The sequence below is a fragment of the Bos mutus genome, chromosome 22 (genome assembly GCF_027580195.1).
Source record: "Bos mutus isolate GX-2022 chromosome 22, NWIPB_WYAK_1.1, whole genome shotgun sequence".
Taxonomy (NCBI): domain Eukaryota; kingdom Metazoa; phylum Chordata; class Mammalia; order Artiodactyla; family Bovidae; genus Bos; species Bos mutus.
In genome coordinates this window covers 45,785,023-45,806,769 of record NC_091638.1, presented here as the reverse complement: position 1 = coordinate 45,806,769, position 21,747 = coordinate 45,785,023, and the positions used below count along the sequence as shown (strand labels likewise).

The following is a 21,747-nucleotide window of genomic DNA, read 5'->3' as shown; positions in this document are numbered from 1 at the left end:
TAGGAAGGAGGAAGAGAGGGAGGGATAAAAAGATGGAGGAAAAGGGAGGAACTGAGAGAGAAAGACCAAAAGGGAAGGGAAGGAGAAAGGGAGACGCCACCAATAATTTAAGTTCTTAACACACTATAAGCCCGGAGCTCCAGCTATACACAGAGGGAAATTTACATCTTGGCTCTTCTGGTAAAGTGAGTCCATAGCCTTCCTTTTTCTTTCTCTTGTCTTCGCAGCCATAGATTCTTCAGGTGGGGATCCATGACCCAAACAAGACTAGAAACCATCACAGTTGGAGCATTTATTCGAGATGGAATGAACCCGCTTCAGAAAGAAACAAAGTTTATTTGATGAATATAAATAAGGTGATCAGCACAAAGTACTTCTCATACACATGATAACAAATTTATGAACTGTACATACCTTGTACGTTGTACTTCTACTAGACACGAGGTTACAATGACTGGCTACTACATGCCCACTGGTAGTTTCTGAGGGTTCCTTAGTTTTATTTATTTATTTTTTCATATCGAAGTCCATAATCACATGGTCAATATCACAACCCACATGCCACTCACTTGGAGAAATATTACAAGAAGCACTATCAAACGAGGGTCTCTGGGAATTAAATACACTGACCCCTGGCAGCATTCAAACGCCACTCAACACAAAAACATCTCAGATAGAGCTTATGTCAACACATTTGAGGTCTCGTCATGAACACTGTTTAAAAAGTAAATGGAAACCCACTTTTAAATGAAAGTTGACACGCTGTTAACGTGCATACTGGATACACCAAAATCATTAAGTACAAAATCGAGACTGTACATTGAAATCAAAAGGGGTATAAAGTATAAGCTTGCTTTTGCACAAAGCAAGAAGACCAACTTTTCCTAAATGTCAGCCTCAACTTTTTCAACTTGATTATGATCAAGGGGGAAACCTGCTAAAGTCTGTGCAAAGGAAGTGTCTTCCCAACAGCACAGTTGTTTGCTGTAAACACAAACGATTTTTAATATGTGAAAAGGGAATTTTTTGGTAGCCCCTCAACATCAGAGAATATTACATGATACATAATGGAAAGATGCTATATTAGACATAATTTAATTTTTAAGGGACTAAATGATAATTGTCCCATAAAAGGAACATCAGTAATACTTTAGGCAAACAAAAGTGGGGCAAAAATGAGCCCTCAAAACAACAGCTGGGACAGAATTGGCACACACTGGGAAATTGCTAACTATTCACGGTCGGCTGCTTTCTCTGCTTCTAGGACACTCACTGCCTAGTGGCTTTCCTACTTCAAGTATTCAGTGGCAGAGTTCAGATCAGGATCTGGCTGTAGGAGGCAGTGAGGCCGCCTGTTTAAGGATGCTCAAACTGTTCACAGCCACGAGTTGGAGGAGCCCTGGGTTTTCAGGGAGACATTTTGTCAAAATGTGCAAAATAACTCTTGCAAAGAACTCTGCTCGTTTCTCCAGTCAAGACCTAGATTGCCTTGATAGTTAAAGGACAAACTTATTAAACATGAATGTATTTGGATTGCTTGTGCAACATGAAAGCTTTACACAATTTGCAATACTTAGGACAAGAACAAAGCCAGAAGCGAGAAACCTGCTTGAATATACTACTCTTAATGCGCCAAAGATGAACAGCGCAACCCAGACACAGTTTTGTCTTCTCAGATAGATAAATAAGGTGTCTGACTTCTAAATATCTCTATGACTCACAAGAGAGGTCCAGAGTTAATTGCACCAACATTCTAAGAAGTAATAATAACAACTAAATTCAATGCAAGACTTCAGGAACATCTGCTTAGAATCCTTTCCACAGCAGCAAAGAAAGACGACTATATTTATTAAGGCCACTCATGCTTAAATTCACTGTTTGTCCTTTAGAAATGTAGATTTTCATCCCCCACTTGCATACACGTGGAAGGGTTTCTTTCATTGACAAGGAAATGGATCAATACAAGAGTTGCACATGTTTTCCAGACTTGGTCACAAGTTTTATGAAGTTACAACAACTTTATTTCTTTTTTTTTTTAATCTCAGAGGAAGCAGGAGGAGTTTAATTATCCTCAGGACCATGTCACTGTATGTAAAAGACCTGAAAATGTGGTCTCTCTCCCTGGCATGTGCTTTAAATAATTACTCTGTACCACAAACATGTTGTGTAAAGCTATATACAGATACACAGCTTTTGTGATTATTCCTCATTCATCAATGTTTTCATGTTTGATGCTGAAAATGTTTTGGAATCCATGTTGGAAACTTTTTTTCAAAAAGAAAAATGAGAAATGACCTTTCATTTACAGAAGATCTAAGTGTATACTCGCTGTTTGGACAGCGTTTGGATTTTGAGCATGAATGAGTCCCAGCTTCTTCGTGGAGACCCGCATGTACGGGAATGGCAAGAGTCTGAGGCTCGGCTGTGGCCCCACTGTGGGGAACGTGTGCCACACGTGGGATAGAAATATGCAGGTGCCTCAGGCTCCAGCCACTCCCTAGCACAAACACAGGGTCAAGAGAACTATGAATGATCGATTCAGATGTGCCATGCATTGTCAGAGACACACACCATGTTCTCATAAGGCGATTTCTTGGCAAGTATTAGTGGTTTAAAGAATCGATTTCATTTCCAACCTGGCCCAGAGGTAACGACTGGTTCCACCATCGAAATGTGGTTCTTCAAACCGCAGATTAAAGAAATAGAGGAGGGTAAAGGCTCACCAGTTTTGGTGCTTTGGTTTCTCTGTCAAACACTCCATGCATCTCGGTATACAAACACTACCAGCACCACTCACTCACTCACAGAATTCACACTTTTTGATAATCTAATGCATTAGAGATGACCACTTAGACTGAACCAGCAGAGAGACGGGAGATGAAGCTAGTTGTCCAACAGAAGCTGAATCCACAGTTACGATCCCATGGAGTTCAGATTCATCCAGTGAAGTTTAAGTAACAGAAGTAAAATGCTATCAAATAATGACATTCAGAAGAGATGAACACATTTTAAATGCCCGAATCCCGACCGAAAAATGGAGGACCTGCCATTGTCTCCTCCTCCACGTTCTCCTCTCCAGCATGTCTGAATCCATGGGAAAGGACATGAGATGATGAAGGAAACACTGAGTCGAACAGAACCGTGCTCAGTAATGAAAGTGAAAGCTCCTCTTCAGTCTCCGTGCGCGTTCCCGGTGGTGGTGAACAGTGATGTGAGCTGCACTGCAATAGATTATCAGAATATTGCTGCAGAGCTGCGCTTGCCCTTTAGTCAGCCCTTCTGATAGCTGCAACAAGAAAGCACAGAGGTTAGCAGGGAGAGGAACTGGCAGGAGACTGGAGGTACCACGGGGGAACACTCCCGACCCTGTGCCCACCCGCCACCCCTCTCTTTGACCAGGGCTAATGGGGATCAGGGAGGGTGCTGATGCAGAGGAAGAACAGAGTGAGGAGGTGAATAGGAAGTTAAAGTATGTCCTGCAAACACATCTGAAAAAGATGCCTTTTTAAAAATAGTTCACCTAGAGATAGAGATGTCTCTTGATAAGCAAGAAGAAAGGGAACAGAAATAAGCCCAAATGTTACAGAGATTATTTCTATGTGACCAGCTCGTGTGTCAACATTTTTTCCTCTCCATGGTTTTCTACCATGAATATGGTTTTTAAATTATTTTTAAACTTGACTTTTTAGATGTTAGAGAATTAAAGATGGCCGAGACACCAGAAAACTCAGCATTCACTTACAGACCTTCTAAGAGAAACAATTTAAAAGAACAAAGAAAATTTCATTCCAAGGTATATACCTGGAAGAATGAAAAACAGGGACTTACATAGACTGCTTGCACACAAATGCTCACAGATGCCTTACTGACAACCCCACTCCAGGACTCTTGCCTGGAAACTCCCATGGACGGAGGAGCCTGGTGGGCTACAGTCCATGGGGTCACGAAGAGTTGGACACGACCAAGCAACTTCACTTTCACTTTTCACTTTCATGCATTGGAGAAGGAAATGGCAACTCACTCCAGTGTTCTTGCCTGGAGAATCCCAGGGACGGCGGAGCCTGGTGGGCTGCCGTCTATGGGGTCGCACAGAGTCGGACACGACTGAAGCGACTTAGCAGCAGCAGCAGCAGTATATATGCACCACAGAATGTTACTCAGCCCTCAAAACACATGAAGTTCTGATTCATGCTACCACATGGGTGGGCCCTGAAGACATCATGATAAGTGAAATAAACCAGTCACTAAAGGACAAATACTGTACGATTCCACTCACATGGAACATCTAGAATAGACAAATGCAAAGATGCACAAAATAAATAAGAGATTACAGGGGCTGAGGGGAGAGGGGAGTGGAGAGTTATCTTTGAATGGGCACAGAACTTTGGTTTGTGGTAATAAATTCTGGAAATGGATAGTGAGTGGTGTTGGTTGAATTATGCCATGGATGTGTTAAATGCCACTGAACTGTACACTGAAACTGGTTACAGTGGTAATTTTTAGTATGTATCTTACCACAATAAAAGCATAACTTAAAAAAGAATATTGGTATCTCCTTAACCAGAGCAGAGTGAAATGAAGTTGGCTATCATCCCCACCATCCTGTGGCTTGTGTGTATATGTTTAGCCCTAAACATAAGTGCAACAGTCAGCCATGTGCATATTTCAGGCCCTGGGGAAGAGGTATCCGGAAGCACCTCCAATTTTCTCACAGTCCCCATTAAGGGGTGTGGCATACAACTGTTCCCTGTGAAGAAACAGTAGAACGGGTAAGAAGAGAGGACCATCCCACATCGAACCCTCGGATGATGACTCTCTTCCCTACTGATGCTGGATGTTGCACGCCTGCATGGTTATCATTCACATATTGCCTTGGAATACTCTGGGAGTTTCCGGGCACGTGGCAATAGTGCAGCTATCTGGGGAATAAGACGGGGAGGGGAAAGATCAAACACAGACACAGACACACACACCCGACTCGCACACGTGTGAGCCAGTTTGTATATACAGACTGAGCTGTCTGATTTGGTGGCTGATACACAGCATTTCTCAAGTCACACTGACTAATGAGCCAACCAAAGATCCCAGCGTCTGCACAGGTAGGCAGTTATTTTGAACCCTCGTTAAGCAGTGCAAATGAAATATGTGGCTTGGATGAACTCGGCTAATTCATACTCTGAGGAGTTTGGTGTAACCCTTCTGGTTAAGAAACTTGAATTGGGGCAAAAAATGACTTTTGCAGAGCCAGAGAGCTAGGGAGTTCCTAGAGCAGATCATATTACTCATTCTGGCACATAAAATCTCAGCGAACTTCGTATGAAAATTCTAAGTCAGAGCACGCTTTCTGCTTCATGAGCTGTGCATAGCTCTAATTCTTTTGTGCATTAAGCATTTCTTAATCGTCCTTTTAAGAGGCTGACCAATATATTAAAAGGCCACATGATTAAAAGGTAAAGAGAAACCCAAAGTAGTACTAAAATGCACCAGTCATATTTTACAGATCGGGGAAATGAGTGAAAAACAATTATGGCGAATGTCCCATGTCCTTGATGTTTTTCCAAGATAAAGTAGCAAAGAACAGTCATTTATTCAGTCGAGACAAAGATTTCCAGCTGGGTAACAGGTCACAAGGCACAATACAGTGCCTCGCGACTCCAACACACTGCTTCAGGGTAAGGTTTATGCTGCGGGAAAGGGAACTCTCAAAGTGTTGCCGCTCCTTCCATCAGACAATCCATTTGCCAGTAGGCCTAAATGGATTTGAGGGAAAAAAGAAATCTCAGATGGCACTGCCAGGAGTTGCAAAGGCAAATGAACCTTCACTGAGGAGCAAAGAAGCATATACTTTTTAAAATTTTTAAAAAAGGAATCCTGGCTTCTACCAAGGAGGCAATGTGGGCAGCCACCCACAGTGAGATCATCTCTGGCCTGACCTCCCTGCCTGGAGAGTCGCAGCGGCCCCAACCGCCACCCCCTCCCCTCCCGCACACACCCAGGGTCCTTCAGCACCCACTCTGCATTCTCACCAGCACAGGCAACAGTGCTATTTCAACAACATCTGCTCCATCTTGCACTCCCAGTTACAGCCTTCATTTACAACCCCATTGCTGTCAGGGTGGAGGATGGACTCCTGGCTTGCTGGCCTCTCTCTCCAGCTCCACACTTCAAGCTCCCCCTAAGCTGAACTGGCTTCTGCAGTCCTAAAGCTTTCTTTCCTCCTCATTGCACAGACTTGTCTTTCTGACATGCATTCACATGAACCCTTGACCTGACTGATTCCTACTTATTCTTCAGTCTCAGTTTAGATTTCACTTCTTCCCTGGAGATCTTCCCTGACCCTCATGAGGGTGGGATGGTGCACAGTAAGCCTCACACACACCTCACTGCCCCTCTTCTGTGACGTCCCTAGACTTTCACTGTCCAATATGGCAGCCACTGAACACATGTGTCTACTCAGCACTTGAAGCGGGGCTAGGCCAACTTGAGATGTACCGTAAGTGTAAAGTGTGCTCCGGTGATACTTTGGATATATTGGATAAAATTAAATATATTTTTAGAGTTAATTTCATCTGTATCTTATTACTCTTTTCAATGTGGCTACTAGAAAACTCAAAACTACAGATGTGGCTTGCGATGTATTTCTACTGAACAACACTGGTCGAGGCTGCAAGCTCTATGAGAGCAGGGTCAGGCCAGTCTTGTTCACGTAGCATCCTCTGTGCCATGTGCATTCAATGAACAAGTTGATTCACTCACTCTTCCCATAGGCATTAGAGGGCACCTGGAACAGGTAGAATCCTAAAGTTCCCCCAAACCCCAAAGATTTCCTGCTGCAATCCCTGGCACTGGGACTATGAATATCTCACACCATGATTACAACTTTATAGATATAATTAAGGTTACTAATCACTTGACTTGAGAAAATGAGTGGGCCTAATTTAATTGTGGGAGCCCTTTAATAGCAGAGACTTTCCTCTTGCTGGTAGAAGACACTCAGGGAAATTTGGAACATAAAAGGGAACTGCTGTGCTGAGATGGAGGGGGCCACAGGGCCAGGACCTGGTAGTGTCCTGCTAGATCCAAGAGAAGCCAGCAGCTAACAGCAAACAAGGAAATAGGAACCTCAGTCCTACAACCACAAGGAACTAATTTCTGCCACAACCTAAATGAGCTCAGATGTGGGTACTTCCCCAGACCCTCCAGGTTAAATCTAGCCAAAGTCTTGACTTTGGCCTTATAAGTCTAAGAATAGAATTCAGTGGAGCATGAATGGCTGTCTGCCTTATAGAACTTTGAGATAATAAATGGGTATTGTTTTAAGCCACTAAGTTTGTGGTGATTTGTTATGCAGCATAGAAAACTAATATACCTCCTTTCTGTGCCAGACGGTGTGCTTGCTGCCAAGGATACAATAGTAAAAATAACAGACAACATCTGTGCCCTCACAGAGCCAGTATTTTCAAGAGTAAGAGAAAAAACAAATAGATATATAAATAAGAGAATGATCAAATAATAAAGTAGAAATTATCCATTTCTTATTTATTATAAATAAATAAGAAAATTTTGTGCTTGAAAGGAATTTAACAGGGAGCTGTGACAGTCATGCTTAAGATTTATTGACTACATGACAATTTTATTCTAATTTTTTTAATATGGAAGATGTCCATATTTTTTCAATGAAAAAAGCAGACTACAGAGAACATCCCTGGTGGCCCAGTGATTAAGAATCTGCCTTCCAGTGCAAGGGACAAGCATTCAATCCCTGTTGGGGGAACTAAGATCCCACATGCCACGAGGCAACCAAGTCCATGCACCCCAACTACTGAGCCCATGCGCCACAACTAGAGAAGTTCACGTGCTGTAACAAAGACCCAACGAACCCAAAATACATTTAAAAAGAAATTCCATACATATAGTTCAATCTCACTTTTGCATCACCATACCCATACTCACAAATGCATATGCCAGAATATTGTTAATAATTATCTTTTCTGGGTGGTGCTTTAAAATTTTCTCCTTTTGATTTTTTTTTTTTGGAGGGGTTACACTTTTTGGATTTTTTAAACCAGAGAATGTGTAATGAGTATCAGAGCAGAAAAGAAAGCTATTTCTGTTGTGAAAAAATCAGTACTGAATGGGATCAATGCTCTTGACTTGGTTTTTTCTGAGGGAATCCTGCAGTTGGTGTGCAGGGGTGGGGTGTCAGGGCGGGGGTTGTGGGGGAGGATGCCGGTGAGCGGAGTGCAGCAGTCAATTTCGCCCCAGGACAAGCGCCCCCAGGAGAGCAGGCTATAAACGTGTGGTGTCTCACAAATATTCCTTCAGACTGTTTTTCTTTGGAATAAAGACACCTGCCGGATTATGGCTTTCTTCTCCTGCCCTTTCAGCAGTGATTTGCAGAAACAGGCTGGGAGAAAAGGGGTCTTTGGTAAACATGGAGGGGTTAAAGGGGAAACTGTTTAATAACAGTAGTAAAACGCAGGCTATTTTTGACATCTGGGTTAATGTCCATTACGCTCCATGTGCTTTCCAAATGTGTGCAGAGTGCCCCCAGGTACAATAACAGACACCCATTCACAGCGGCTTTCGATGCCCCCGACATTGCACAGGGTGCCCACATAAAAGCCAATGCCTATCAGGCTAACGAACAACGGTCTGAAGAGAAGAACTGTTCATTCTTGGGGTAGTGGGCATCCCGAAGGACAACTCCACCCAGCAACTCTGTTCCCAGGAAAACCCAATAGAGTTGTTTCTGCTCAGAAAAAAAAAAGATAAAAATCTATAACTACATCTGTGTTATTACTTAACATCTTTTAAAACAGGAGTGGAATGGGTTTCTCCTTTTCCTCATGAAGATTTATTTATTATTGTTGTGATCAAAGTGGCAACAAATTATGTTAAATCATTTACTTTTCTTGATAGGAGCAACCACCTTGAAGCCATAATTCAAAAATATGAGTGGAGAGTAACATGTAACCTTGCGAGTGGCCTCCTAAGGCTCCACAGGGCAATAAAATGTAACACTTGAGAGCCCAAAGGGCTGGGGCTGGGGGTGGGCCCAGCAAGACCTTAGCTCAGAATTGATACCTGCTGTTGGGATGGTAGAGCCTGCTGGGTGGGATGCAGGCCCTGAAAGTCCCCAGATTTCATCTTTTCCTTCCCTTTCTGTGCAGTGGGGTGCAACTCATCCACAAGGCTTTACGTGAAGGGATTTGGATGAATTCAGATGTGTACGACAAAATGGCAGCGTAGACTGCTGTGCCTGAGATTTTATTTTTGCCATTATTATTGTGGTCAGAATTATTCATAGCTAACATTGTGTGCACACTGTCTACCAGCAAGGGTGCTCTGTGCTTTTGAGAGCACTATCTCCAACAAACTGGACAGATCTATGACATTGACCTGGTTGACACTCCCTTAGCAGTGAGGAAACAGAAGCTTAAGGGAAATGAGTGTGTGTGTGTGAGTGTGTGTGTGTGTGTGTGTGTGTGTGTTAGTTGCTCAGTCATTTCAGACTCTTTGTGACCCCATGGATTGTAACCCACCAGGCTCCTCTGTCCAGGGAATTCTTCAGGCAAGAATACTACAGTGGGTAGCCATTCCCCTCTCCAGGGGATATTCTTGACCCAGGGATCAAATCTGAATCTCCCACACTACAGGCAGATTCTTTTACCATCTGAGCTACCAGAGAAGCAATACATGCTTTTGGTTAGATTCCCATCTTCCTGGGGCTTGATTTGAAATCACATCATCTTGACTCCAGAGCACAGTCTCTTCACCCTAAGGCCAGGACTTCCCCAAGCTCCGTCTTTTATGCTCTACTGTCCCGGTTTTTGTGACCTTTCTATAATGCCTGCCATTGTAAACTAATATTTTTCTTCAAAAGCCTTTTCTAAAAACAAATTTCCTTCTAAGGAAAGATTTGCTGTAATATCCCAGTGGAGTCACGATTTGTCTAATATATCTTATAATAATTTCATAGCTATGAAAATGAAACTGCTTGCCCATGAAACATCTAAAACTATCTTCTCGTGGGTACGGAACCCCCTGTCTGCCCCCAGGTGTGTCCTGGAGACCATTCCCACTGCCCTGGGTGGCTTCGGCACAGCAGCACCCAGCCTGCGTTGGCCAGCTTGAGCAGGTGCCGCATTCGGGCCACCAGCACCCCCAGCACTGACACTTTAGCCCAGCTACCATGGGCCTGCTTTGCTTCTCAATGGTCAGATGGCAACAGAAGCACAAGTCAGAAATCTGCCACATCAGTGTTAGTTACTCTACGTAATTAAAAAAAAAATTGGTTGAGTTTGCTTTAATTGTAATTTTTTTTTTCTTAAAATAATACCTTCCTGAACTCGAGAGACTGCCTTCCAGCCAAATGCCTTTGTCATTCTACTCCACAACTTCTCAGTCTTGGCACTGTGGGCACTTACTAGAGGACATTTCCTGCGGGCTGGGTACTTGCTGTGACGACTGTCCGGTGCACTGTGGGGTGCTTATTAGCAGCATCCTGGGCCATTGCCCATTAGAAGCCAGTAGCATCACTCCTTCTCTCAACCTTGACAACAAAAAATGTCTCCAAATGTTGCCAAACTCCCCTGGGGTGGGGGTAGGCAAAATGACCCCACTTGAGAACCACAGGTATAATCAATTGCTTTTACATTTAATTGCTTGACAGTATAAGATAAACATTGTAAAATTTGTAAGCTAATTGCACACTATAAGATATTTTGGTAAGACATGTATATAAAGACATGCATCCACCAACCCTTAAAAGATACAAATTTTGCAGAAGTAAAGATCTATTTCAAAGCTGCCATCGTATTAGTTCAGATACGGCTGCATAGATTTAAAAGTCCTGTGGAAATAGGTACAAGCTAAGTCGTAAAAGTAATGAAAATGTACTACTTATCTGACATAAAATAGAAATGCCACAATCCTGAGATAGTAAGACACCTAAGACACTTGCTGAGCTAAGTGAAAAGGTAAAATCTAGTTTAAATTTATAGCATTCCTTCAGTGTCCCTCTAGGAGTTTGGCATTTTGCCAGGGTTCCTTGTTAAAAATTTGTTAAACGTGTTTGGCATTAATGCAAACACAAAGCGGTCATTTGTTACAAATTCTATTGGAATGCATTCATTTAAGGCAATGAAGTAGTTACTAGAAAAGAAAAAAAGTTCATTAAGTACATTTTAAAAATACAATGATGTATGCAGTGTGTAGCTGTGGCGCCCTGGTGGCTGTATAAATCGCTGACAGAATAACCACACATTGTGTTTAGTTTGAAATTGGAATCTTTTAAACATTACTGATAGAACAAAAACTGGTTTTGTTTGTTGTCAAAACCCATGTTAGTCTTTCTTCTCTGAACTAGTTAAAATAACCAAAAGTTTGGCATACAATTTCTAACATTTCAAATCAGTGAAATGTATAGGTTCAATTCATGCTTTGGGAATCTTTTTGGAGATGATTTGACAAATACAATTCTCACCCTCCCCGGCCCTGGAGAGGGAGGAAAATGGCCCTGTCATCTTGGGAACCCCACATCTTGGGAACACAGCACCTCTGTGTCCTCACGGTTGTCTGAGGTTAGTGGGTTACCTGCAGAAGGAAAACCATCAGCTCCATCATGGAGACAGTGGAATCCTATGAGCAAATATCCTAAGCCTTGTGTATAGAACTTGCACCTTCCTGTCACACCCTGCACTGTTCACACAAAGGAGATATTGCTGAGTAAGGGTGAGTCCTTACCTCTCTCATGAAACAGTTCTGAAGCTCAGCTTTTGAGGAAACAGGCTCTCTGACATTACATGACATTTGGTCCTGCCACATAGCTTGCTATGACCGTATGTGTGACACATGTCATCTCAGGGCCCCAAGACGCTTGATAAAAGCCAATCCTAAAGGTGAATAGAAAACTCACATACTGGGACGTCCCTGGTGGCCGAGTGGTTAAGACTCTGCTTTGCAAAGCAGGAGATACAGGTGTGAACCTGGTTGGGAACTAAGATTCCCACGCCATGGAGAAACTAAGCTCGTATGCCACAACCACTGAGGCCCCAGGCCAGAACTAAGACCGGAGGTGGCCAAACAAATAAATAAACTTTAAAACAGAAAACTCAAGTTTCACAAGGACATTCAGAAAGTATTCACTGCCATCCTCCTCCGTCTCTCTCTCTCTCTGACATATGGGAACCACAGCCCCAAATTCCTGTGGCCCCCAAACCTCTCTCTAGGTTGGCCTCTTTTACCCTCTGAGTTTGGTGTTAGCTGAGCTGCCCCTGAAGGGGATGGATCCAGGGTCTTGAAACAGTCCCCAAGTTCAAGAGTAAACTAAGACAAAACCTGGCATCCTGCATGGGGCCTGAAGAAGTCACCCTCACAGATGCCAAACAGGACCAAGAAGCAAAAAGTCTCAGAACAGAGAATACACACTTATGTCTCGGAGCAACCAGAGTGCATGAGATAAAAGACGCGCTGAGTATTGCAGAGCACACCTTGGTTTTAAACGTTTGGTGGGCTCTCTTTGAGAAAAAGATTGACTGATAGTTGACCGGTTCAAACTTCACAAAACGACGTGGTCACAAGAACACACTGTTAAGGCCTCTCCCAGGACCTGGGGAAAGATCTGCGTACTTGAGGGGCCAGAAGCTTATGCCCTGTTAGTTCATGATAAATCTCTTCGGCTTGCAATTAAAATTTATTTTTGAGAATATGTTTTCACATTCAGATGAGAATAAAGGAAAACATGTTTTCAAATCCCTTCTTGACAAGGATTCAGCTTTAGGAAAATCTTGGAAAATCTCATCAGAGCAAGAGGGAGGGGTTGGGAATGAGATGGCCCACCTAGAGAAAGGAACTGAAGGGGCATCTGAGGGAGTCTGAGGCACGCAAGAACAGTTTGCTATCTCAGGTCTGCAGACCAGAAGTGGCTCGGATGACAAGTGTTTACAGCAGGATCTTCGCAGAGCCAATAATGGCAATTAGTCCCCTGGATTGGAAGGCGCCCTTCCCGCATCGCCAGGCTGAGGTGGAATGCCATTTACTCTTGGGGCTGGTGACTAATTAGGGGTCTCTTTTGAAGATCAAGGTTTTGTGATCCCTGTTTCTTAATAACATGGTTGGCCTGCCGGCCACCTGGGTCCAGGCGAGACCTCCCTCTCCCCCTCCCCACACAGCAGGCACTGCCTGAGGCCAGGAGCAAGTGCGGGCAGGAAAGCACAGATCCTGCCACCCGCTGAGCGACTTAACCTCTTCACTGCCAAGGCTCTGCAACCCAGGGCTCCATTCAGCTGCCCAGAGACAGAGACAATTGGTCTCGTTTTATTTTCAGGAAGGGCTGAAGGCCTTGGTGTGTTGCAAAGTAACCACAGTCGTGGTGCAAACGCTACTTAGCAAGCTTTCATATACGAAGAGAGGCAGGGGGACTCCACTTGTCCGGAGAAGTGGTGAATCCAGCGGTTCTTTGCATCTGCTGCAGTTTGGGCCACTTCCAGATGCAATTTTGGAAGTAACCAGCGACCTCTGGCAGAGGCAGAGCGGGGAGGACACTGAAGCACACCTTCTGGAGTCCTAATCTGATGGGTCATCAGACCTGAGAGTAGGGTGCCTGTGTCTGCTGACCTCTACCAGGGCCCCCATGGTCGTGCTAGATGAGGCGGTGCAGCCTGCTATGCTCTTTAAGACACGGTAGAGGAGAGAGAGGCCAGAACAGCAGGAAGAGCAAGCTGCAAAGAATTAAACTTGTAACAAGTTGGGCAAAGCACAAACATCCGGAAGAGGCTGATCCTTTGGCTGTTGACAGGCTCTGGCCCGGGTTGGTCATGGTCACTAAGCCCATCAGCGTTCCAATGTGGCAATGGCTAATGCGGCAAGTTCAATGTGATTTTAATTTTGGAATGCTGCTTACACGCTGCCCACAGTGGCCGCCGAAGACCGGCAACCCCACTGCCATAAACACGGTCAGCACTGTCAGGGATTCTGAAAGTCATTTTAAAAATGGTTTCCTTTTGGCAGATAGGGGCTGAGTGGAGTTTGCATTTGATTAACTGTACTTTAACTTCAACGTGCTTCAAACTTTTTTGTGCGTTCTAAGCAACACCGAAGCAGTTTCCGGCAACAAAAGGAACGGGCCTTCTTGGGGCAGTGGCAGACTCTTTGGTTAGTGGAGAGGGGAACGTGTCAACACAAGCCAGCAACCAGCTGAATGGAGTCAGTCGGGCCTTTTGGAGATAGTCTGCGTCTCTGAGCTCAGTGAGCCCTGATCCACACTCCTTGCAAATCAAGGAATAGGTAAAAAAAAAAAAAAAAGTACCAAATTTTTGGTCAGTAGAGTCGATAGTGAACTGGATTGTTAAGTGAGACACAAAGGCAAATTCAGTTTGGATTTTATATTGTTTTTAAGCATGTTTGTGAAAAGCATGAGAATCCTTCCTTCCTTCTTTCCCTCTCTTCCTCACAATTGTGAAAGCATCTACTAAGAACCATGCAAAGTCCTGGGACATAGGACTGAACAAGACATGCACTAGCTCTGACTTCACGGAATGCACATTGAGTGAGCCTGTCAAACATGACATTCAATACATAATTAAACTGAACATGTGATTATTAATTAAAATTGTAGTAAGTACCAAGGAGGAAGAATGGCCCAGCCACAGTCACTGAGGCAGCACTTTGGATTTACGGTGTCCAGTCCTTAACACCCTGAAGAAGTTGCTACGATTAACTCATTACCCTGCTTCAGAAAGAGGCACCGAGAGGTACAGACACACACTTAAAGTCACACAGCTAGCAGGTGGTGAGGCCGTGGGTGGATCCACACGCTAGGACATCAAGTCCCAATTTATAGGAACAAATCAGAGCCTGGACCTGATCTGCCAAGGGAGTTGGAAAGACTTTCCAAGAAAGTAAGGTCTAGGTTGCTGTACATACGTCTATCAGAAGAGAAGGACTTCTTCCAAGACAACAGCTTCTTCCCATTCTTCCTCTTTTCTCCTCCCCCACTTCTCCTCCCCCTCCCCCTTCTTTTGCTCTGGGCTAGTTGAAAAGTAAATCTGTGGGTTTCTATGTATTCCGAGGGTTTTGCCCAGATTCTGTCCTTTCAAATGAATTTTTAGTCGGTGCTTTTTGTCTGTCAACATGAGCTCACCTACAGCCTCTTTCAAAAGCCTCCGCTTCGGAGTATCAAGCCACGTGCATCTTCCTTCCTTTCCAAGGGTTTGCATTACGGCCTTCTAGCTTCATGGTATTTGGGATGATTAATCACTTTTAAATATGAAAAAAATTAACATGTCTGAAGCAGACTTCTCCACTGTCAAATGTTTTGCTTTAACATAGATTCAAAATGTCTCCCTTCCCCAGCAATTCCACAGCAGTACATTTTCGGCTGGAAATTCAACTGTAGGAATCCCATGCAGAAGCCCCAAGCAATATATCTTAACATCTTAATTTCATTTAGGAGGAATGCAATGATTGATCATTTATCATTCTGAGATTGAGTGAACTATCTGGAGGATTCCAATCTATTGCCTCTATGCAACTGATGGGATATTCACATGTCTTCTGGCTGCATGAGGGCTTTGGGGTCCAAGTGTCTTTGAAGAAGTGGGATGCTAAAAAGATTACTGAGGGAGGGTCTGCCTTTACCAGCAAAGTATGACTCCAAGGCTTGACGTGCTCCAAATTAGACCCTCCCCCAGTGACAGCCAGGATGTCTGCTGTTAAGTCACTCCCACTCCTCTGTCCCCACACGTGGGATCTTGCCTTTCTGCCCTTGTCCTTTCACAGGGAACCTTAAGAGGCCTGGGGAGACCTTGACATGAAATCCACTGACATTGGTGGGCTTGACTTCTCACCCACGAGATTTCCATTTAACCTAACGCTGCTGCGTCAAAAAGGAATGTTTACTGCAATATAAACAAAATGGCACCTTCTTAGGACAACGAGGCCAAGCCACTGGCCTCACAGCTGCCATTTTGGTTTTTATGCAAGACATCATTCTAATCTCTTCATGCTGGCATTATTGCTTGGTCAGCAGGAGAACTGGTCAGAATGCTAGAGAATAAGATTTTGGAGTGTCTAGAACTAACACAACAAAAACACAGTCCTCAAGTCCAAGCATATGTTCTATAATGATGGATCCAAATGGAATACCTACTATGTGCTTTACACAGTGTAGGCTTTAAGACATTCTCCAAGAACAAGATGCCTCCAAAATCACAATCCATCTCTGCAAACACACGTGTGTAGTTTTCTCAGGAAACTCACTGCCCAGTGGACCATCTTACAAAGAAACAATGACCACCCCTGCCCAACCACCCCACCTCCGTCCCCTCAAAGGATGGAAAGTGTGAGACAAGCAGAGGTTATTCTGGAGGGAATCTAAGGCCAGTGTTTAGTGCTAAAAAGCAGACATGCTCTCTAGTTTGAATTTGCATTTCAATTCCATGTCAGAGTCAAGCCAGCCCTTGGAGGTCAGTGCAGAGCATAGGCCAGTGGCTGCAGGTCCAGGTCTCTCTGCACCCCCAGCTCCTGCTCAGGAACATAAGAGAACTCTGCAGTCAGCACGGAGACTGACAGGGGGTGGCCTCCCAGCGTAACTGAAAGACGGTTAACAGTGGGCCCCTCAGAACGGACCCATTCTCCCATCTGCTACGAGGCTTCCGGCTATCACAAATATTTCCAACTTAGATGCAGAGGTGCCCTGAGAGGGAATTTCTGTGCTGCTTTTGTCACTGGTCACTTTGAAGATTAAAGAAGGAAAAAGGCACTTTCAAAACACATGAACTCACTGGAAGTTTTCCTATTAAATCCCAAGGTCCTGGCAGGCAGGGGCTGGGTTTAACTCTTCCAAGACAGACCAGGCATGCAGGATGGAGGGCCAGGAAGTGCCTTGGGGAAGAAGTGAGCCAGAGATCAAGGAGCTGGGACAGGACAGAGTGGATACCTGAGGCATGACACCAATTGGTTCTGGGTCTCTGGGAGTCACTTCCAAAGCCCAGTATGGCAGAACTCCAAAGTCCTCCAGCAGTCCCCAGGGGACCTGACAGTATACCAGAGACCTTGGCTTTGCTACAGAGAACTTCCTTTAGATGGAGACACGTGCAATGTTGCAACCCCCCTGCAAGAGCACGGGGAATTCCTGATTGGCAGTGCCCATCTATGAATGCAGACTTGTACACAGAAAGAGGCACACAGCTGGGTCCCTGGTCACGGCTTTTTCGGGGCAGTTTCTTCTGCCGGAAGCTCTTTCCCCATCGTCCTTTTCCTGGTTGCCTTCTGCTTATCCTGAGCTGTCAGCTTCAATGTCACATCTTCAGGCAGCCTTCACTGCCTTGTTCCTGGTCAAATCTCCCTGCTCAGCCCTCCCTTTTCTCCCTCAACACTCTCCGGCTTCACAACAATTTGCAGTCATGAGTTTGTGTATTTGATTAATGTCTGACTGTAGCCTCAGCTGCCTTTAGGAGGACAGACCGTGTGTGCCTCTCTCATCGCAGTATTTCACATATACCTACCACAGAGTGGGTCCCCAATAAATATTTCAGGGGATTAGAGGGAGAAGTGAATCCACTGATGATAACAAATGTTTACTGAATGCTTACTACATGCCAGGAAGAGTTCTAAATGCTTTATAGTAGAGATCTTCAACTTGGCAGTACTGACATTTTGGATCGGCTAATTCTTTGTCAAGGGGCTGACCTGGGTTTGTACAATGTTTAGCAGCATCTCTGTCCTGTATACACTAAATGCCAATAGCATTCCTCCCCTTTCCAAGTCATGACAGTCAAAAACGTCTCCGGGACTTCCCTGGTGGTCCGCTGGCTAAGACTCCATGCACCCCAATCAGGGGGCCTGGGTTCAATCCCTGGTCAGGGAACTAGATCTCACACACCACGCTACGAAATCCACACAGGCAATTAAAGGTTCTGCATGCTGCAACTAAGACCCAGCAGAGCCAAACAAATAAGCATTTAAAAAAAACCAAAATGTCTCTAGACATTGCCAAAGCCGTCTGGGAGGGTAAACCCACCCTCTACTCGCTGTTGAGATCCACACATCAACCCAGTTAGTCTCTACAATCACCCTATGAACTGGGGATTATTAGTCTCCTCCTGTTAACATTAAGAAAACAGAGGCTCAGAGAGGTTAAGTAACTTTCCAAAGTCACAACACCAGCAGGAAGAGGAACTGAGACCTGGGAGATTAAGTTGCTCAATTTGAAGAGGTGTTAGAATGAGAAAGGACTGGCCCTAGGTCACACAGGTGATGGCCAGGTGACAGGGAGATGGCCACCGGGGGATGGGAACCTGGCCTTTCCTACTTCACTCAGTGAGTTTCCTGGGCTGCCTTTACAGACTGTGCCATAAAAGGACTCTACATTGAGGCTTGGCTTCTTTTTTTTAATTAACTTATTTTTTAATTGAAGGATAATTGCTTTGCAGAATTTTGTTGTTTTCTGTCAAGCATCAACATGAATCTGGGGCTGGGCTTCCAGAAGGAGTCCTCATAGATTGGAAGTAGCTACATATCTTCTGTTCACTGTCTGCTTCTCCTTCCTGAGTCTGTAGCCAGTGATGTCCAGACCCTCTGGGAGCAAGGCTGTCAGGAACCAGCAAGATGAGGTCAAGGGCCCCTCACCCCTGGGCGTGTGGAATGTGATGGGGAAACAGGGACACAGCTACCCAGGTCTGCCAGCATCTCAGCATGATGGGGAGCAAGCCCTAGCTGGTGGTTCAGCCAGGCTGGGTAGCCGTCCACACTCGGGCACTGTTTAGCTTTCTGCACCTTGCTCAAGTGACCCCATTCCTGGACCCTCGGCCTCTCCTCCAAGGGTGGGTGGGAGGGGTGAGCCTCCACCACCAAGGCTTACCCTTGAGACAGGGCCTAACAGAAGCGCTGCATGCATGAACTGTCTGTCATCTTTTCCTCTCTCTAGTCTGAGTGATCTCTGAGAAACCACTTAACCTCTCTGAGCCTCAGGGTTTTGTTTTTTTTGTTTTTTTTTTCTCTTACTTACAAAGCAAAGATCATAATTCTAACCTCTTCAGGTAGTTGAGACAATAAAATAAAACGAGCTTACTGCTAAAGTCCCTACATCAGTGCCTGCCAGGTAATAGGTGATAATTTCCAGTAGTTCCTGTCACCTTCTCCTCTACACTAGCTCATGCCAATGAAGAGACATGGGCATCAGGACCAGCTTGATCCAAGGGTGGCCAAGTACCAGCCCGGGGTGTCCGTGCCTAGGTTATTCATGGGCTGGACCAGCGCCTGGTCATCTCATGAAAGGACATGTGCAGAGCAAAGAGGGAACACATCAGAGCGACCCAGAAGGAAGAGTGGCAGAAGGAACCCAAAGCTTCCCCCAACTGCAAATTCCACGTCTCCGACCTGGCACCTCCAGCAGCCAGCCACCTTGGCAGTCTCTCCCCTTTCTCCTTGGGTCTTCCTGTTGGCATAGCCCACTCGCTTTATAAAGCTTCAGTAGAGTTTTCCTTTTTCATGGCTCCAGTTTTTAGATAAACTAAATTTATCAAGGATATTTCTATGGCAGGTACAAACCTGGACAGCAAGCCTCAGAAAGAAATCCTAAATTAATTACATGTCAACATTTAAGCCACAAGAAGGAGCAGTTGTCATAAATTTGGGGGAGGTTAGAATCCAATTTTAGTGGTGAATGTGAGCAAGCGCACTGACTCACGTGTGAGATGGTGCCAACAAAATGATATATTTAACATTCTTTCACAGCTTGTTTTGGCTAAACACAAAGAAAAAAAAGGAGGGGGGATTACAGATTTTTTAATTCTTCAGTGGGCTGATGTGTTCAATCATGCAAAAGAGCTACACCATCATGTGTCAGAGCAGAAGAAATCAATTCGATTTAGCCACTTTTTCCGTTGTCTTCTACCTTTGTTGAGAAACGAAATGGGGCTGAAAACTCAAAAGAAGGCCAGGAGCACTACGGTCACTTTCAGCGCGGCTCAACACCCGACATTCCGAACAACATGCCAAGTCGCCCCGAGGAACGGCCCTCCTGGTTTATCTTAAGTTCCGACCCAATGCTGGTATAATAATGTTCTCTGAAACATCAGTTCTCTGAGCACTTGTCACTGGCTGAATTTGGTGTCAGGTTGTTGCTGGCAGCAAGATGAGAAAGTCTCCTTTCATTTTCACATTAGCAATGTGGTCGGGATACTATTATTATTTTTGCTTTCTGCTTTCTTCCTTATTCACTCCTTCAAATGGTTATTCAATTCAGGAAGCATTCATTTTTGCTGGCCATGAACTAGGCCTGGGGATTCAATGGAGAGGAAGACACGGATCCTGAGCTTCAAGTCTGGCAGCTAATTTGGAGGCACAGCCGGGTAAAGAGACAACTGCAATGCAGTGTGATATGTGAGCCAATGGGGATGGGTGGGGAGGGAGCCTGGGAGGCACCGTATCAGGGAGGGTGAGAGAAGACTCCAGAGAGGAGACCACTTCCGGGTTGAGGCATGAGGAATAAGCAGTGGGAGTTACCAGAGGAAGAGGGCAGGCCTTTCTGACAAGTGGGACAGTGTGTGTGAGGGCCTTAAACGCAGCTGGACCAAGGCCTGCTTCCCTGGCGGTTCAGTCGGTAAAGGACCCACCTGACAGTGGATTTGTGGATTCGATCCCTGGGTAGGGAAGATCCCCCTGGAGGAGGAAAGAACAACCCACTCCAGTATTCTTGCCTTGGAAATTCCATGGACAGAGGAGCCTGGTGGACTAGAGTCCACAGCGTCACAAAAGAGTCAGACATGACTTGGCACTAAACAACCACCACAACCGCAAGACCTGTTCAGAGGACTGTAAGCACAGAGGACAGTCAGACACAAAATGTAGAGGGCAAACAGTGGTTACAGGTTGAGGAAAGCCAGACCAGGAGATCAGATGCTTCCCTGGGGGTGTGCCCTAACCAGATGTGTGATTTAGGTAGGTCCCTTCAGGTAAGGTGGAGGCAGCTGGTGAGGCTGTGAGGAGGTACATATCCTTCCTTATGAGAAAAACACCCCATGAGTGGGAGTGTGGGCTGAACCGTGTCCCCTAAAAGGAGGTGTTTAAGTCCTGATTCCTGGTACCCATGAATGTGACTTTATTTGCAAACAGGGTCTTTGCTGTTGTTGTTTAGTCACTAAGTCATGTCAGACTCTTTGGAACCCCAAGGACTATAGCCCTCCTCTGTCCTTGGGATTTCCCAGGCAAGAATACTGGGGTGGGTTGCCATTTCCTTCTCCAAGGGATCTTCCCGACCAAGGGATCAAACCTGTGTCTCCTGCAGTGGCAGGTAGGGTCTTTACTATGGAGGCACTGGGGAAGCCCTAGGGTTTTTGTAGATGTAATCACATTAAGATGAGGTTATTCTAGATAAGGGTGGGCCTTGGTCCAGTGACTGGTGTCCTTAGAAGAAGAAGGACATTTGGACCCAGAGAGCACACACAAGGAGAACAGCATGTGATGATGGAGGCAGAGGCTGGAGTGATGTATCTGTAAGTCAAGGAGCACCGACGATCACCAGCAACCACCAGAAACTAGGAAGAGCCTTCACAGAGTGTGAGACCCAACCGACACCTTGATTTTGGACTTCTAGACTCCAGAACTTTGAGAGACTGAATCTCCTATTTCAAACCACCAAGCTGATGGCAGTCTGTACAGCAGCACTAGCAAATTACAAGAGTCACAGCGGAGTCTTGCTGTTCTGCTCCCAGCAGCAGCCAAACTCCAGGCTGCTTGTGT

The 21,747-nt window shown here is 45.1% G+C and overlaps 1 protein-coding gene across 2 annotated transcripts in view; it reads right to left on the bottom strand.

Moving 5' to 3' along the window:
- Positions 1 to 268: 268 nt before the first annotated feature.
- The window catches only part of ERC2 (ELKS/RAB6-interacting/CAST family member 2), a 996,367-nt gene continuing 974,888 nt past the window's right edge, over positions 269 to 21,747 (bottom strand). The window contains exon 16 of one of the 2 annotated variants that reach the window (XM_070360622.1): positions 269 to 3,286. In XM_070360622.1, coding sequence (XP_070216723.1) covers positions 3,146 to 3,286 — 141 coding nt within the window. In that variant the 3' untranslated portion in view covers positions 269 to 3,145. The remainder of the gene's footprint in view (positions 3,287 to 21,747) is intronic. The other variant, XM_070360624.1, reaches the window with a different exon arrangement.